Here is a 16681-nt window from a genome sequence, read left to right as displayed (position 1 = left end):
GAGGTCATTTTTTTTCTCAATCAGCAACCAAGGATTGATGCATAGTTGATGGCTCTGGAGTTAAAGCCTTATGCAGGAGGTTTTCCAGGTCTGTTACTGTGTTGAAGTCTGGATGACACAAAGTCACCACGCTAACATACAGAACCTGTTAGTATTGCCTGCCAGTACATACTCCTGTCGGTGACCCATTATGGACCTCATACATTGCAGGACACAATACTGTACTTGGGGGATGTACCAGTGCTGGTGAAAAATGGGAATTCTCCTTCATAAGGGATGATGAATCTTCCTTCAAAGGTTGGCCCTGATTAACTAACAGGGCCACCAGCAATGCAACAATCTGTAGCTGCTGTAGTGCCAAACAACAAATAAAAATGCTCATAATGTGAAAAGCACATTAAAACGAATTGCAATAGCAGCTGAGCAGTTAGCCAGTGCACAATTCATTTAAATTTGTATCTTGACATGTCAATAAATCTAATTTAAGATTGTATATGCTCTTTTATCCTTTATTGATTGTAAACTGTCCCATAATTAAATATATACACAACCAGCATGGGAGCTCAGAAATAAGAATAACATCACATTCTTTTAGTAAATTAGACAATCAATTATACCCAGCATACTGCACTGAATGACCAAACAGGACAAACATGATTTCGGAGCTCAAATATTTCATACAAAATATTACAGAGGATTAGCGACAAGCAAATTTTTTTGGCCAGGCATCGATTTGCAGCAAAATTCTGCACCTCGCCACCTGCCAAGTTAAAATTGTCACAGAGACAAAACAGTTGCCATTAGAAAAAATGCTTATAGACTTTAATTCATTTGGACAAAAAAGTCGCCAAGACAAAAAAGTCGCCACAAGAAAAACACCCATTGAATTTAATGAAAATGGAGTGAGAAAAAAAAGTATTGCGTGCATAAAAAATTGCCGCACGTAAAAAAATGTTGACGCGTAGGGGCAAATTTACTTATGGTCGAATATCGAGGGTTAATTAACCCTCGATATTCGACTGCCGAAAGTAAATCCTTCGATTTCGAATATCGAAGTCGAAGGATTTACCGCAAATAGTTTGATTGAACGAAAATGGATTTTAACTCCTCTATTGAAGTCGTTTTTTTTTTTTTTTACTGCATAATGCCCCTCCTGATAACAAGGCTGTAAGTACTTTAATAACAGGAAACTCTGCTCCAACTATTTAGGAAAGTAGAAATGCTGCTGCACTAGGAAACATTAAAAAATGAAGAAGCAATCTATGGCAGAGTATCTCACACCACAGGGTACAAGCTATTGGTCACGCAGTCTGGATTTACTTATTAAGGAGTTTATGCCTTTCTATTTAATCAATAACTGGCTGTATTACTCATTATTACTGACATGCATGAAATGCCATTACTAAGGTGGGACCTCACAACACTTATTTGGATTACTAAGGCAGAGTCAATACCCCCAACATGATTTTATTAAAGTTGAAAAATATAAATGCAGAAGGATCACAGAATGGCAGTGTTAATTGCAACAGAAGTGGGAGTATAGGTGGCCATACACAGAGAGATCTGCTCGTTTGGCGATGTCGCCAAATGAGCGGATCTCTCCCCGATATGCCCACCTTGAGGTGGGCAATATCGGGCTGATCCGATCATGGGCCCTAGGGCCCAACGATCGGATCCTAACGAATAGTAATGGGCAGTCGGATCGCGGGACCGCATCAACCAATAGATGCGGCCACGATCCGACGGGATTTTTGGTCCCATCCAATCAAGATCTGATCGACTTTCGGCCAGATCTCGATCGGTGAAGCCCGTCGGCGGGCCCCATACACGGGCCAATAAGCTGCCCACGCGGTCTGTCGGCAGCTTTTATCGGCTCGTGTATGGCCACCTCATATTACTCATATTGGCCAACATAGGACCTCCACTCACAGCTGAAGTTCCAAAAGATAAAATACACTCCTAGGAAGGTTAGAGAGCAACTTAAGATAAAGGAAAGATATAGAGTTCCCATCCATAGTAACATAGTAACATACTGGCAGGTACACCTGTACAACCTGTATAACTACTGTAGACATGAACTTGTGCTGGCTATGCTACTTTCTGATATTTTCTGTTCAAATTTTAAGGAAAAACACATTCTTTAACCCTACTGAAAAAAACATGCTGCCTAGCCTATTTATACACATGGACATATACAAATCTATGTAATAAATACAGAAAACAGATATATAGGGGCATGGAATGTTGCAAAAGCTTACCCATCAAACAAAAATAGGCCCAGTCTGAGGTATGCTTTATTTCCTGATGGTTAGAATATTTTATTTTTGAAGGTGAACTTTCCCTTTAATTTAGGCAACAGACGCATGCCCATTTCCCCCCAGAGACAAATAAGGCACTGCACTGCCTGAACATTATCTGAGCAACATTACAATACAATACAATGATCTACAGTGGAGTGAAGGAATATTGGCCCCTTATGTATTGGATACTGATTTAACAAGCTTCACCTAAAATACATTTGTCTTTCATGTAATCAATGTTATCCCTTTTCAGAGTGCTTAAGCAAATCTGCACTTTTGAGGAGAATCCCTATTAAAGTCGGTTCACAGGTTAGTGAGCAGAACGAGGTCACCGCACGTTGCGCTCTTGGACTACAAATCAGCATCCCTTCATGCAAACGGTGATCAACTCTCTGCAGTCAATAAACAGTTTAACCTCTTCTGTTACTGCCTGCTGCGTTTCACACTGGAAAGAGAACAATAGGCATCAATGGAAATGGTACACAACATGCACACACATTGCTTTGCTTGGATCATTCACACAAAAGCTGCTAGTTATCACATTCTAGCCTGGTTAATATCATAGCTTGGTGGAGAGCACAAATCAGCCTCAGTCAACAAAAGATTCATTTTCAGAGAGGCCAGTAATATTTCAAGTAAATGAAATATAAATTATGAATGTGAAAGGACAGAGCTTCTCCTTATTGATGTCGTGACAAGATTGTCTTTGCTGCACATGGGGATGAACCCTGTCAGACATAGTTGATGAAAACCCCCTTGACCATTCTAAGGCAGCCTGGTTGCTAAATGAGTCCTTGTCCTACATTCTGCAGTATCCAAAAGACCTGCAATGTCTGGACACGCAGGCAGAAATTATTGTAGCATACAAATCAAATTCCAAGGCACAATGTTGAGGACAAAACTTGTACCCATAGCCTTCTCTAGATTTTTTCTACTTTCTAAAATACAAATCCTATTGTGTGTTTTTTTCCTCTCTGGTCCACTTTTACAGACAAAAATGTAATATAAAGGGTCCTATATATTTTCTAAAACATAACCATTTAAGTATTATTGTACAGGCTGTGAAAATGCATTGAAATATTACTAAGCCTTAATATGTAAATGTGTATCCTGTATTGACAGAAATTATGAAAAGTAACTGAAGAGAGAGAGAGAGAGATCTGGGACTAGGAAAGGAAAGCTATGTGCGTGGGTGGCTGGGTGGAACGCGCATGAGTTTAATTCTTTAGTCAAGCATATTCTTAGGACCTCAAATCTATTACTAGACCCAAAGCAGCTGAATATATAAGCACTGTAGCTCTACCATAGCCCCACTGCTGTAAAATGATTCATATATATAGGTCCTGTATTTGGTATTTGGCTAGATTTGTCTGTGAATCTCTAGCTGTACTCTTTGAATTTGACATACAAATTCTACTGTGTATTATTTTTTTGGTCCTGTATTGGGTATTGGGCTAGATTTGTGAAGAATTACCTCTGCTCATGTATGGGGCCCATAACTTAAGGTGGCCTTAGAGACACAGATAATATCACAGAAAAGAAGACTTGGAACAGAAGACTTGGATATCGGTCGGCTTGTCGATAAGGCTGGACGGAAAATTTTGATCGGGCTCCTTTGAAGGGACCCGAACATCGGCCATTGTTAGTGCTGAATTATCAGATACAGGTAGAATTCTATTGCTTCTACCTGTATATCTGACGATTCAGCTCTACAAGTTGAAACGAACGATCTTTCTTGGATAGATCTTTTCCAAGAAAGATCGTAATTGTTACATCTATGGCCACCTTTGGACATGGCAGACATTTTTCAGTAGCATCCTACTGGAAATTCAGAGGTGCACAAATAAAACCTTGGCTAAACAGCATTACACATAAATCAAAGGTGTAGAAAAAAGTTATAACTTATCCCAAGATCAGCATTAAATCCCCTAGATTTCCATGCAATAAAGTGATTGGACATAGTCAGATATAAATGATCCCACTCAGTGATAAAACTTGCAGTGAGAAATACGGATTGCTTTGCTTATTAAAGTAAAGGTGTTCATGTTTAAGAACAAGAGGCTTATATTAATGGTAAAATATGTAAATTGTAAGGAAGAAGTTCATTTTCTGAAATATCAGCTGTGACTGAATCTTGATCTTTGTAAAGGTAGAAGAGGGTTTGTAAGCACAACGTACTGTTAGTTTTAAACAGTAAAATAGTGTATCTAGAATTAAATGGAAATCAACAGGTAAAGAAACATGTTTGTATGAGGGCTACCATCTTTTTATTGGTTGTTATTGCCCGAATCAGTATATTGTTGTACACTACAATTGCACGGTATGTATATCCTGCTGGGAAGGAAAACACATACACTTCATTGATTGCAAAAATGCAGTCACTTTCACTAAATTTCACTAAATTTACATTCAGGTTTGCGGTCTTCTAACCCACTATGTATACAAGTTGTTGTATTCTCTTTATTATCACTAAAACAGTATTTACTTTTAAATGATCTGAACTCAATTCAGTGATCCATGTCAGTCTGCACAAGCCGGGTCATATAACCATCTTTAGAGATTGGCGTTACCCAAGACTGGGGAGAGAACTGTGCAAGCTATAAACAATCCATTCACACATGCAGGACATAAATACAGATATTGTCTTCTGTAATGGATATGTTTCCTTAACTGCTCTTTGTGTTCATAAGAGGATGAACAATGCTGGCGTCGTGAATCTGTGACATTTATAGGTCATTATTAAAGAACACACTTTGATATAAATATGAACACTAGACATACTACAAATGCTAATTCCTGAACAGGGATGAGTAAATCCTTGATACAATTACAGTATTAACAGGCACACAGTTTTTATTTTGTCAGAAATGCAATTTTTTGTAAGATTATGGGCTTCATGTGCCATACTGACTGGTACTAAATATAACGTGTGATCTCAGCAAAGACTGGGACCCCTTCGCTGCACTGCCTGTACTGCTCTGATGACAACCTTTTCTATATAAATGGGTAAGTCATTACCTTTGGACCGGTGAACGTTTTATAGCCAATTCAATAGAAATCATATACTGATAACATTTCCTGATTCCTGATGGATTTGGCATAACACTGTGAACAAGTCATGAATAATTTTACAAATTAGGCCAAATTAAATGTTTTCAAAGATATAAAGGAGCTGTATACACTGTATCGAAAAATAAGATAATGAGGATTAAAGATTCTACTGAACACAATAAAACATTTAACTCAAAAAACTCTCAATTATTGTCTCACTGCATTATATATGAATACTGGAACGCCTACATAATAAATACAGATATGGAAAGTTTTATCTTGAAATCCATTATTCAGAATGCTCATAAACCTGACAATGCCATTCCCAATAATTAAAGCAAATGGGCTTCATTAGGGCATTACTACTTTTTTAATTCATCAAGTTTGCCTTACCAATTTTTGTTTTTTACTGAGTCCTGCAGGGTAGCTGTCAAAAAGGGATGGGAATATGGTATTAAAGGATAAGGAAAGCTACCTATAGTTTATTGGCAATACATTAGCCACAACAGTGCAAGCTAGAACACAATTTTTATTCTTTAGAATGCTCTTTCATTACTGAGTAAACAGCTCTAGACACTGTATCTGTTTGTTTAGCTGCCATATTAGCTTGCTGTGACTTCACTTCCTGCCGGAGTCTCTCCCTACTCGCTCATAGCTCTGAGCTCAGATTACAGTGGGAGGGGAGGAGGAGAGGAGCAAACTGAGCATGCTCAGGTCCAAGTCGTGGAGGTTTAAACTGAAAACAGGAAGTCTGATACAGAAGCCCATGTGTACACAATAGAAGGAAAGAAATGTGGTGTTTCTTTTGACAGAGGACTCTGAGCAGCACTACTTTTAGAATTTACTGGTGTGTTCATATAGACCTTTCTGATAACGCTTGCTTAGTTTTAACCTTTCCTACCCCTTTAAGGGACCCAGTAGAAAACAAATTTAAAACTGTTCATAATGGTGCAGGGAACCCGAGATTTTACACATCATTCTTAAACATTTTTCTGGCTTAGCTTATATAAGAGTCAGCCATTTGGATCCTCTCCAATAGATTCCCATATTCACAACCTGCTTTTCAAGGGCGGCTTGGCTGCATGCTGCTTAATTTGTACCACCCTAGGAAATGGCCATTGCGACCTTGCCACAAATCCAAGCCTGCTAATGCAGAGGGCACAAATGCTCTCCTTGCACTAGCAATGCAGCCCTCCCCACTTGACCCCTTTTGAAGAGTGAAAAGGTAAGCTCTGGGGACAAGAGAGGTGGCAAATGGGTATATGTAAAAGTTGCCTAGCTTTCATAGAACAGAAGATTGATCACATTACCAAAACTGTATTTCGGCCAGATGTTGATCAGGAAAGCCATCGGAGGGCCACATACAAGGTCAAATAAGCTGCCGACTCAATCTGTCGGCAGCTTTTATCGGCCCGTGTATGAGGGCCTTTACACGGTATATTGCTGACTGCACCTTACCTTTAAAACTTTCAACAACATCAAAAACAGCAGACTACTGCTTCATGTATTGTACCTTTAAACACAAGCAGCTCAGCTCTCAGTTTATTTTAGAAAAAAAAAAAATGTGACTGTTGTGAGACTGTATATATTAGCAGTAGGCTTCAGTATGTTATCAGTAGTTACACACTTAACATTATGTTCAAAATGCTCTAACCAGTAGTTTGTAAATAATTAAGAAAAACATTATATAAAATAGGTCAATTGTTGCCCCAGAATTGTTTATTTGTAGGTAGATCAATAGATACAGAATTTAAATGTTATAAAATGTTACTAGTTGAACTGAATTGTTCTACCAGGTACTTGTAAATACAACAAGTTAAGGTCCAGACAATTTTAATTATAGTCTAAAATGTGTTCTTTGTAAGATACGAATATGTTGGGCAAATGTGTCATATAAATTAACTAAACCACATACTAACTCTCTGTAAACAGGTATGGGATCTGTTCAAAATGCTTGGGAAGTAGGGTTTTCAAGATAAGGGTATTTGCCATCAATGTGTACTTATCAAGTACAAAATGTTGTCTTACTATTACATAGAAAAAGCTAATTAGTCAAAAATGAAGGTTTGTTATAAATTGACTATGGGACATGACATTCCTGTATTTCAAAATGTTCTGTATAATGGGTACACTCTAGTACAATTCATTAATGAATGTAGAAGTGAATACACTCAAAAGACTTAAAACAAAGTGAATTCGTTATTGAAAAATGTATATGTTGTCAGATCTAAATGCTAAATCACATTCATATATCTAGTTCCTTTGTTTTTCTTACTGAAATAGGAAACAGGGACAGAGAAAGAAAGACAAAGATAATGATAGATAGATAGATAGATAGATAGATAGATAGATAGATAGATAGATAATAGATAGATATACAGATAGATAGATAATAGATAAGATAGATAGATGATAGATAATAGATAGATCGATAGATAGATGATAGATAGATAAATAGATAGATAGATAGATAGATAGATAGATAGATAGATGATAGATAGATAGATAGATAGATAGATAGATAGATAGATAGATAGATAGATAGATAGATAGATGATAGAATATAGATCGATAGATCGATAGATAGATAGAATATAGATAGATAGATAGATAGATAGATAGATAGATAGATAGATGATAGATAGATAGATAGATAGATAGATAAATAGATAGATAATAGATAGAATGATAATAGATAGATAGATAGATAGATAGATAGATAGATAGATAGATAGATAGATAGATAAATAGATAGGTAGATAGATAGATGATAGAATATAGATCGATAGATTGATAGATAGATAGATAGATAGATAGATAGATAGATAGATAGATAGAATGATAATAGATAGAATGATAATAGATAGATAGATAGATAGATAGATAGATAGATAGATAGATAGGTAGATAGATAGATGATAGAATATAGCTCGATAGATTGATAGATAGATAGAATATAGATAGATAGAGAGATAGAGAGATAGATAGATAGATAGATAGATAGATAGATAGATAGATAGATAGATGATAGATGATAGATAGATAGATAGATAGATAGATAGATAGATAGATAGATAGATAGAATGATAATAGATAGAATGATAATAGATAGATAGCTAGATAGATAGATAGATAGATAGATAGATAGATAGATAGACAGACAGACATATAGGGGCACATTTACTAAAGGGTGCATTGTCCTTATTTTGCAAAAATGTGCCAAAATGACAATTTGCCAATTTACTAAAAGGCCTAGGGCGGCATGCTGCCCAACCACACTTACATTGGTTCAGAAACCCTGGGAAAGTGCAGGAGATACAATAGTTTTTTAAAATTTCCCGTGAGCCAATCTCCATTGCTCTTGTCCCGATGATGAAAATTTGAGCAAATAAAAGGGAGGGGGATGATGAAACACAGCGGGCCTAGGGGTACGTACGCTATGTAAATCCGGCCCTGCTTGCAAGCAAAAAGTTCAGCGGTAGATGACTGGGCAAATTTTCACGTCCCCTGATCTGCTGGCCCCCAAAAAACACCCATGTGCTCTGCGTGCCAGCATTCGCGTGGGGGCTGGGAGGTTTGGACCCGGTGGGCCCCCCACCGGGTCCAAACATACAATATATCAAAGCATACAATATATCAAAGCAGGTGGTAGTCTCCTACCTGCTGAGTTAAAAGAAAAAAATCGGATACTGAAAAGGATACTGCCTGCCTGGTATTCCAAATGAAGACTGGGCAAAATGCTCCTATACTGACACAATGAGTGGCCAGTCATTGATTGCCACTTCATAGCCCTGCACCGTGATGTCCACCAGTCCTGATCACTGCAACCCTAACCATAACCCTTAAGTAAACAAGACAGTAATATAATTTTAGGTTGTAAGGGGGTGTGAAGTGATGAGAGTGAAATGGTAACTTTTTGTGAGACAAAAATGTGCATGTTTGTAAAAGTGTATATATGTTTAAATGATGTAATTTCTGGAAATCCCCATTAAAAGGCAGCAGAGGTCTTTAATTTATTGTTAGGTGTAATTTCTACCCTGGCCACCAGAGGCCACTGTAGGACAGAGAAGGATATAGAAGGAGGTGCACTGCCCAAGTGACTTGTCTTGATGGGAGGGCGTGGCCGAAGCAACATCACCTGGCTGGGTAAGTGGAGTCCCACAACGGCAGATAGGAGAAGTTAGACCAGAAAAGATTTTAAGTGAACGAGCACTAGGTGCACAAGATAGTGAAGATATTTAGTAAGGGCAGTTGGGCCCCATCAAGGAGGGAAGTGGAATTAGTTTCCTACAGGCACTCCGTAAGTGAGGGAACCAGTGACAGTTAAGGAGTAGGTAGGAAGGACACCAAGGCTACAGGCCAGGACTTGGATAAAAAGGACCTAACCGGGAAGAGTGGAGGGGTATCACCCTGAAGGTATCGGGCCATTATTGGAGAGTGGGGGGATACGGGTGGAGTATATACCAGACCACTAGGGGGTTAGGTGGGATCCAAGGTCCTTAGGAAGATGTGCCTACTGAAGAGAAACTGGAAAGAAGGAAAGTTGTGTAACTACCGTGTCGCAAGAAGTAACTGCTGCTGTATGTACGTACGTATGGCTGATGAAAAACCTCTGGTGTGCCTGAGAATAAAAATCTTCTGTTTTAATTTTATCCTTCATGTTTCTTGTGGTGAGTACCACTTGGGTTTACTTTCTTTTAAAATCTGGAGGCCGCTCCCACTAACTATTTTCTCGTCATAATGCAACCAGAAATGGCAATCCTCTTGTGGAATCCTCCACAATGAATACAATACTAGAGAATGAACTCATAGTTCAATCAGAAAGATGTATAAACTGGTGTGCCTGTACCAAGTCCTTACTTGCACAATTCAATCAGCTTGCCACAAGCTCAACAAACCATTCAGAATAACAGCTTACTGCACCCATCAAGTCAAAAGCATTTAAGGGGTGCAGGAGCATGCAGTCAAGTATTCAGTACATGATAGAAATAGAAATGAAATGAACACAAAAGTGCTGTATTCAATTATTGGCAGCCCTATAAAATCCCATTAGGCCCAATTGTGGGTTCAAAGTATTCATTATTATCAATTAATTTAAATATTGCTATCTTAACACTCTTACGGTATCTTGAGAGTTCTGATCCAAATGATCTCTAACGTATAGTGCCAGCTACAAGAACAGGATGTTCCTGCAAATTCTCATTACATTAAACAGGGTTTTATACCATCCCTAAGTGAAATGATTTCATCATTCCTGATTATGCTAAATAAGGAAGAAAAGTGGTATCATGTACAATTCTTCTAGCAGCGTCAGACCGGGGTATTGCTAAGGCCCTCCTTGCAAGCCAATAGTCTGACCATGTCTGTTAGCCCTAAAGAGAATTACCTGGTAGATGGAGAGCCTTAGAGTGAACATTACTGTGTTTAGGCAGATTATTCTTTCATTCAGTTTATGTGTCATGCAAAAAAAATGAACCCCCTCTAGTGATTTTATTGATCCTTTAAATTTGCTCATAAAGTTTCAAGAACCAGCTGTGGGTCACATAGAGAATTTTGTGTGAAATACATGTTTAAATGCTTTTTTGGACCAACTACCTCTTGATGCACATAAAGCCTCATTGTCAAACAAAAGCACAATTTGCCAAGTGCTCAGATATACACAAAATTTAGCAAATATTTGCCTCCATACATAATCCTTAGCAAGTTGTGACAAGCAGCAATATTCTCAATCAGCCTGATCTGATGTGGAGGACTCCTGAGTTGGGTGTTGGAACACATACGAGTCTAGATTGTGGTTTCTCAGCTCGATAACAACATAAACAAGTAGGGATCTATATAAGCATCAACGTTTAGGTTAATTACAGAATGGAATTATATAGAATTTTAAATATCTCTTTTACCTTCCTAGAACATACCGAGAGAACGAGGTCCCTTCATATCAATCAACTGGACAATGGAAGACCAGGAGATGGGCTACATTCTTGCTACAGGTTGACGTGTATGCAGCCAATCTACTGCACTACAACACATCACAAGCAATCAAGAAGGATTGCCACATAACTACTTGTGTGCAATATATTGCTGCACTAGTTAATGTTGTATTACCAAGATCAACAAAGAAGTGTCCTCTGCCTCTATGCTTCGAACCTGCAGATTAAATTTTACATGTACCATATGTACTGTGAGGCTATTATAGATTCAGTGGGTTGAACAAAAAGATTGCATAAAAATGTGAGAAACTAAAGCCTTTTTTAACACAATCAATTCATTTCAGGGGCTCAAAAGCAATTGGACAATTGACTCATGGGCAGGTTTGGGCAATTCCTTTGTTATGTCATTATGACATTATTATAGTATTCATTTTAATTTGTCCAATTGCTTTTGAGCCCCTGAAATGAAGTGATTGTGTAAAGGCTTTTAGTTCCTCACCTTTTTATGTAATCTTTTTGTTCAACCCACTGAATTAAAGCTGAAAGCCTGCAGTTCAACTGCATCTGAGTTGTTTTATTAAAAATCCATTATTGTAATGTACAGAACCAAAATGATCAAAAAAGTTGTCTCTGTCTAAAGATTTATGGGCCTAACTGTATATATATTTTGCCCCATGCACACAAAATAAGTAGGAGGAATCCCATCAGAACATATATGGGAAGATGTGATAAGGTGCACTGTATGTATTTTGGAAGACTTGCAGCAGGATATTTAATGAGTAATTCACTTGTTTGCTGAAGTTAATCTGATGTTGACTTTAACCCAGTAAAGTTTGGTCCAAAAAATATAAATAAAACACAAGCTGAACATCCCAAAATATCTCAGTGTCAAATATAAACTGTCATGGTGATATAAGGAAGTCTACATTATTAGCCTTAACTCATTGTAACATTACAATCCTTTTAGTGTAATCAGTGGAGAATCCCCTTGTAAAACCCTGGTGTCATACAGATACACCAGACACATAAACATAAGATTACACATGATTAAAGCCATTCCCTCATTTTTTACAGTCTCTCCAGTTTCTAGGTTTACCTAGAAAACCACTCCACATATTCTTGCCATAGGTACACTGAGTAATGCTTACATTGTACTGACATATTGGAGTTAATGGATTTTATCTGACAGTTTTAGTAGGAGGGAGGAATAAGTAATTCTCCTTTCAGATATTACCACCCAGCCTAGTATGTGAGTGGAGATTGGCTCTGAATTGATGTGAGTGCAGAGGTGTAATTAAAAAAGGGAAAATATATACAGTACATAGGTTAATATACAGACGCAATTCAGCACAAAAGGATATAATTATTGTACACGCAGCCATGTTTTTTTCTCATGGTCTCTATCCAGTGAAAGTTACTAACAAAATGTGCTCTTTCATATACAAGTACTGGCAACACATAGTAGAACAACGTGGTTCCAGAAGAGTGTAGTTAGCGGTGTTGTGGTACTACAGAGGTTAGCAAAGCTGCCTTGTAGATCTGAGGTTCTAAGATTAGATTCAGGTTCAGGGGGGTGCTATCTGCAGGGGGTCAGCTTGATCTTCCCATGGTTGCATGGATTTCCTCCCATGGCCCAAAAATATCCAGAGGACTAAATGTGAATTGCACACGCAGAGCCACAGTACGTGAATGTGAAAGCCTAGTTGCGAGTGATTGTTAAAAAATACAGTTTTTTAAACATAGCAATTATAGTTACGTCACACAGGTAAGAATAAAATGAATGTGTTAAATGGATATAGCATTTTAATAAATAATCCGGTGAGTGAGTGAACCCATATATATTTAAAAGGACAAATTAGGGTAGGTCCTGTGTGAAGTAAAAATTTACAACTGGTGGGATTTTAAGAAGATACACAGTATTATGAAAAGCTGCGAGAATGGTGTAAGCATATATGACATGGACTTTTAGCCCCCCAGCTGCTACCCAAGTACAACTTCCAGCTCATCCTGACAAGCAAATGCTGGGAGCTCCAGTAACAGAGCTGGAAGGCTGCAGGCTGAGAGCAACTCTGAAACAAAGTCCTGTACAGTCCCCTGACTACTAGTGGAGGCTTAACCAAACACATTTGGCAAGCAAAGCCAATCATTTGTACTCACTCCACAGCGTGCCTCCATAAAGCCATGAGGAATTCTGTAGGTTGTAGTTCAGCAACACCATAGGGACCTAAAGGCTAGTAGTGACTGCTGTATTGGTGGGCTGGGATTTGCAAGAAGGGTTAATGAAATATACTCAGGTAAATGAATGTGCTGGAAGCAAGGAAGCAGCAAAGCACTAACTGACCTGGTTTTCTTCTCACCGGCTTCTTCCTGCCGCTGCAGAACCTCACTTTACTGAAGACCCCCAGCACATTTCTATCACACAGAGAGCGCCCCTCCTTGCTCGGGCTGGTCCTTCGTTTGGACGTACAGACCCTGTCGCTGTTGGACTCCCTTGCCTGTCTCTTCTGTCGGATCAGCGAGCTTGCAATTGCCGCAGCCATGACTCCCACTGGCACCTCCCAGCCCCCTGCCTAAAGTCCAGCGTATCAAATGGTTACTTTGGGTGCACCCCTCCGGGGCAGCAAAGTGAGAGATCAGTAGCAAGTAATTTTTCAAGCTGTTTTCTCACAGTACAAAAAAAAAAAATATGAGACAAGTGATTGCTCCCAGGAGAAGCAAGCTATATCTCTAATAATCCCGGCCTGATTGCCATATCCCCGGCACTGGAGTTTCTCACAGCTGTGGAGCTGTCATGTTTCCAATCAAACCAATGTCCCACGGCTATTAGCTCATCTGCCACAGAGGGGAAGGGTGCAGGCACTTCAGCCCAACAGGTCAGTGCAGGGGATCCAGAGCAGCAGCCCAAGCAGGGGCAATCACTCAGTCCTGCAGCTCCCCCCCTGTCAAAGCCCATAAACAGGTCACAGTTGGCTCCCCCCAAATTTCTGTTTACATACCAAACACAGCGGGGTGAGACACCACTCCAATCCTGGCATGGTGCATTCAGCTCCTATCTGTCACAAGTACAGAGCAACATATCCAGGGTCAGTGCCCAACATTCAGCACAGGTCATCAGGGGTCCATTGTCCCACACAAAGCTCCTGCATCACTAGCATAACAGAGCCCCAGTCAGCCACAACTTGGTGTGCTAGGGAGGCTGATAATGAGGGATTAGAGGAGGTCCCAGTCACACTGCACCGATTTAACTTCAGCATGAAATTCCATCCACAGGAATCTCCTATTCTCCTTCTGAGGCTGATATGCAATGTACCAGCTTGTATTAAATCCAGCAGCACTAAGACCCATTAGGGATCCCTGGAATCAGAATCCTCTAGCAGTGACAGAGCAGAGGAGGCAGCAGCCGAGTGGGTAGGGGGAAAAGCCCAGGCATAATGAAAGGAGGTGCATTGTTACCCAACAGGCTGTTGGCAGGGAGGGTTGCAATACTCTATCATAGCCCCTTGGGCGCTCATAAAGAGGTGAGGATGCAAGGCTGACTAATTAACGCTAATATAGCATTGCAGCTTTCCCTCTCATTCCTCCCGGCTGTCCTAGATCTCCTTGTCTGCGCAATCCTACGTGATCGAGGTTTGGATGAGAAAGTCTCACCGGCAGACCAAAGGAACTGCAGTTCACATCCAGCCTGTCCTTTGGGGCAAATGGAAAGATCACAGGCGCAACAAGCAGATTTTGAGGGTCATGTAATGGGCACAGCGTGCATGTAGGGGTGCGGGGGATGCAGCTGCCCTGTAGCTGTTGTCTCTCTTGGCTTCTTCTCCAACTGGGGCAACACATCCGCAGCGACAGGGAAAGTTGGCTCTGCTGGGAGGGTTGCTGTCCAGGGTGCTGATCAGCAAAGATTTCCATCCAAACTCATCCTCTTGCCTTGTTCAGCATGTTCTCTACGCTTCTTGACACACAAGGGTTAAACCATAAAGCAGCAGATCCAGTCAAGTAACTATGGAGGAAGCAGACCCCGCAGCTGCAGGAGGGGGGGGGAGGGAGCCCAGAAAGAAGACGTGATGGTTTTGCTGACCATAAAAAAACTACTAGTTGTGCCGCTCAATTTGCTGCCTGTCACTTATCTTGGAACACTTCTTTTGCATTTGCCTGTGACTGGGAGGGGCCTAGGAAGGAGGAGGATGAAAGCTGTGCAAATGCTGTGACACTCTTACTCTGCCTGCAGCCCCACCCCCCTCACACAATTTAATGGATCATACAGGACAGCAGCAGCAGCAAATCTAGTAAATTAGAAAGCATAGAGCAGACAGTACCTAATTTGCTGCACAGGCCCCAGCCAGGGGCTGGACAAATAGCTTGTAGCATAGTTGTCTTTTCATTGGCTGCCTGGGCTCTCCCCAACCCGCCACTTATATGTTAGATCAATAAAAATAATAATAATAATAATAATAATAATAATAATAATAATAATAATAAATGTATAGATTTTTGGGCCCTACTCCCCTTGACTTCTTGTAAAGTAAATTAGTTCAAATGGAAGTGACCAAAGTGAACTGTCACTGCTGGGCTTTGCTGTTAAAACAAAAGTTCTGCTAGTAGTTGCTTCCAGTGGCAACCTACACATTGTAAGTTCTTTTGGGAGTGACAGGGAGGGAGTATCACTGAGAGGCTAGAGAGTGTTGGTTGGTAAGCCCTCTCCTAATTTGTGTACCACCTAGGGCCTAACATCAAGTTGGTCACTTAAGGCTATGGCCACACAGGCTGTTGGCTCTGGATGTTCCGGATGTTTTTAAAAGAAAAAGATGCGGCGCAAAAAGAAGGACGGCACATGCCGGGCAGAGTGGCAATTGAGGACGGGACTAGGGGGTAGGAGAGGCAGAGAAGGTGTATGCCTGGAGCCCCCAGCTTTGTGCCCTAGGCACGTGCCTACTCTGCCTACCCCTAGTTCCGGCCCTGGATGGTAAACCATTTTCAGGGATTAAGGAGATTGAAGTGGGGTTTTCTGATTACCTGATGCTGTTGTTTGAATATAGGGTATCAGAAAGTGTGGGGGTTGGTAAGGGTCTGTGGAGGTTGGGGTCGGATATATTGAAGGATGAGTCACCTTTGTGAGTTTGTTACACAGAACATTTTTTCAAAAATAATTTTTTATGCAAGTCTGCAGAATAAGAGAGCTCCAGATCCTGCTGGCTTTACATGAGAATTCTATAAGGCCTTAAAATTCTGTTGGCCCTGTCACTTGTTCAGGTATTTAAAGGGATACTGTCATGGTAAAAAACATGTTTTTTTCAAAACACATCAGTTAATAGTGCTGCTCCAGCAGAATTCTGCACTGAAAACCGTTTTTCAAAAGAGCAAACAGATTTTTTTTTTAGGAACTGAAGAAGCTGCTCGGATGAG

At 39.9% G+C, this 16681-nt stretch overlaps 1 protein-coding gene across 3 annotated transcripts in view; it reads right to left on the bottom strand.

The window, feature by feature from the left end:
• The window catches only part of fgf12.S (fibroblast growth factor 12 S homeolog), a 231793-nt gene that overhangs the window by 84440 nt on the left and 130672 nt on the right, over positions 1 to 16681 (bottom strand). Inside the window, exon 1 of one of the 3 annotated variants that reach the window (XM_018242076.2) lies at positions 13623 to 15396. The exons of the other annotated variants lie outside the window; for them this stretch is intronic. Within the exon in view, the coding sequence (XP_018097565.1) occupies positions 13623 to 13821 (199 nt within the window). The 5' untranslated portion in view covers positions 13822 to 15396. Of the gene's footprint in view, positions 1 to 13622; positions 15397 to 16681 lie in introns of those variants that run through there. 3 annotated transcript variants of the gene reach the window in all.

This window comes from Xenopus laevis, chromosome 5S, assembly GCF_017654675.1.
Source record: "Xenopus laevis strain J_2021 chromosome 5S, Xenopus_laevis_v10.1, whole genome shotgun sequence".
Lineage (NCBI taxonomy): Eukaryota > Metazoa > Chordata > Amphibia > Anura > Pipidae > Xenopus > Xenopus laevis.
The sequence above is the reverse complement of the archived record's forward strand: the minus strand, read 5'-3'. Positions and strand labels throughout refer to the sequence as shown.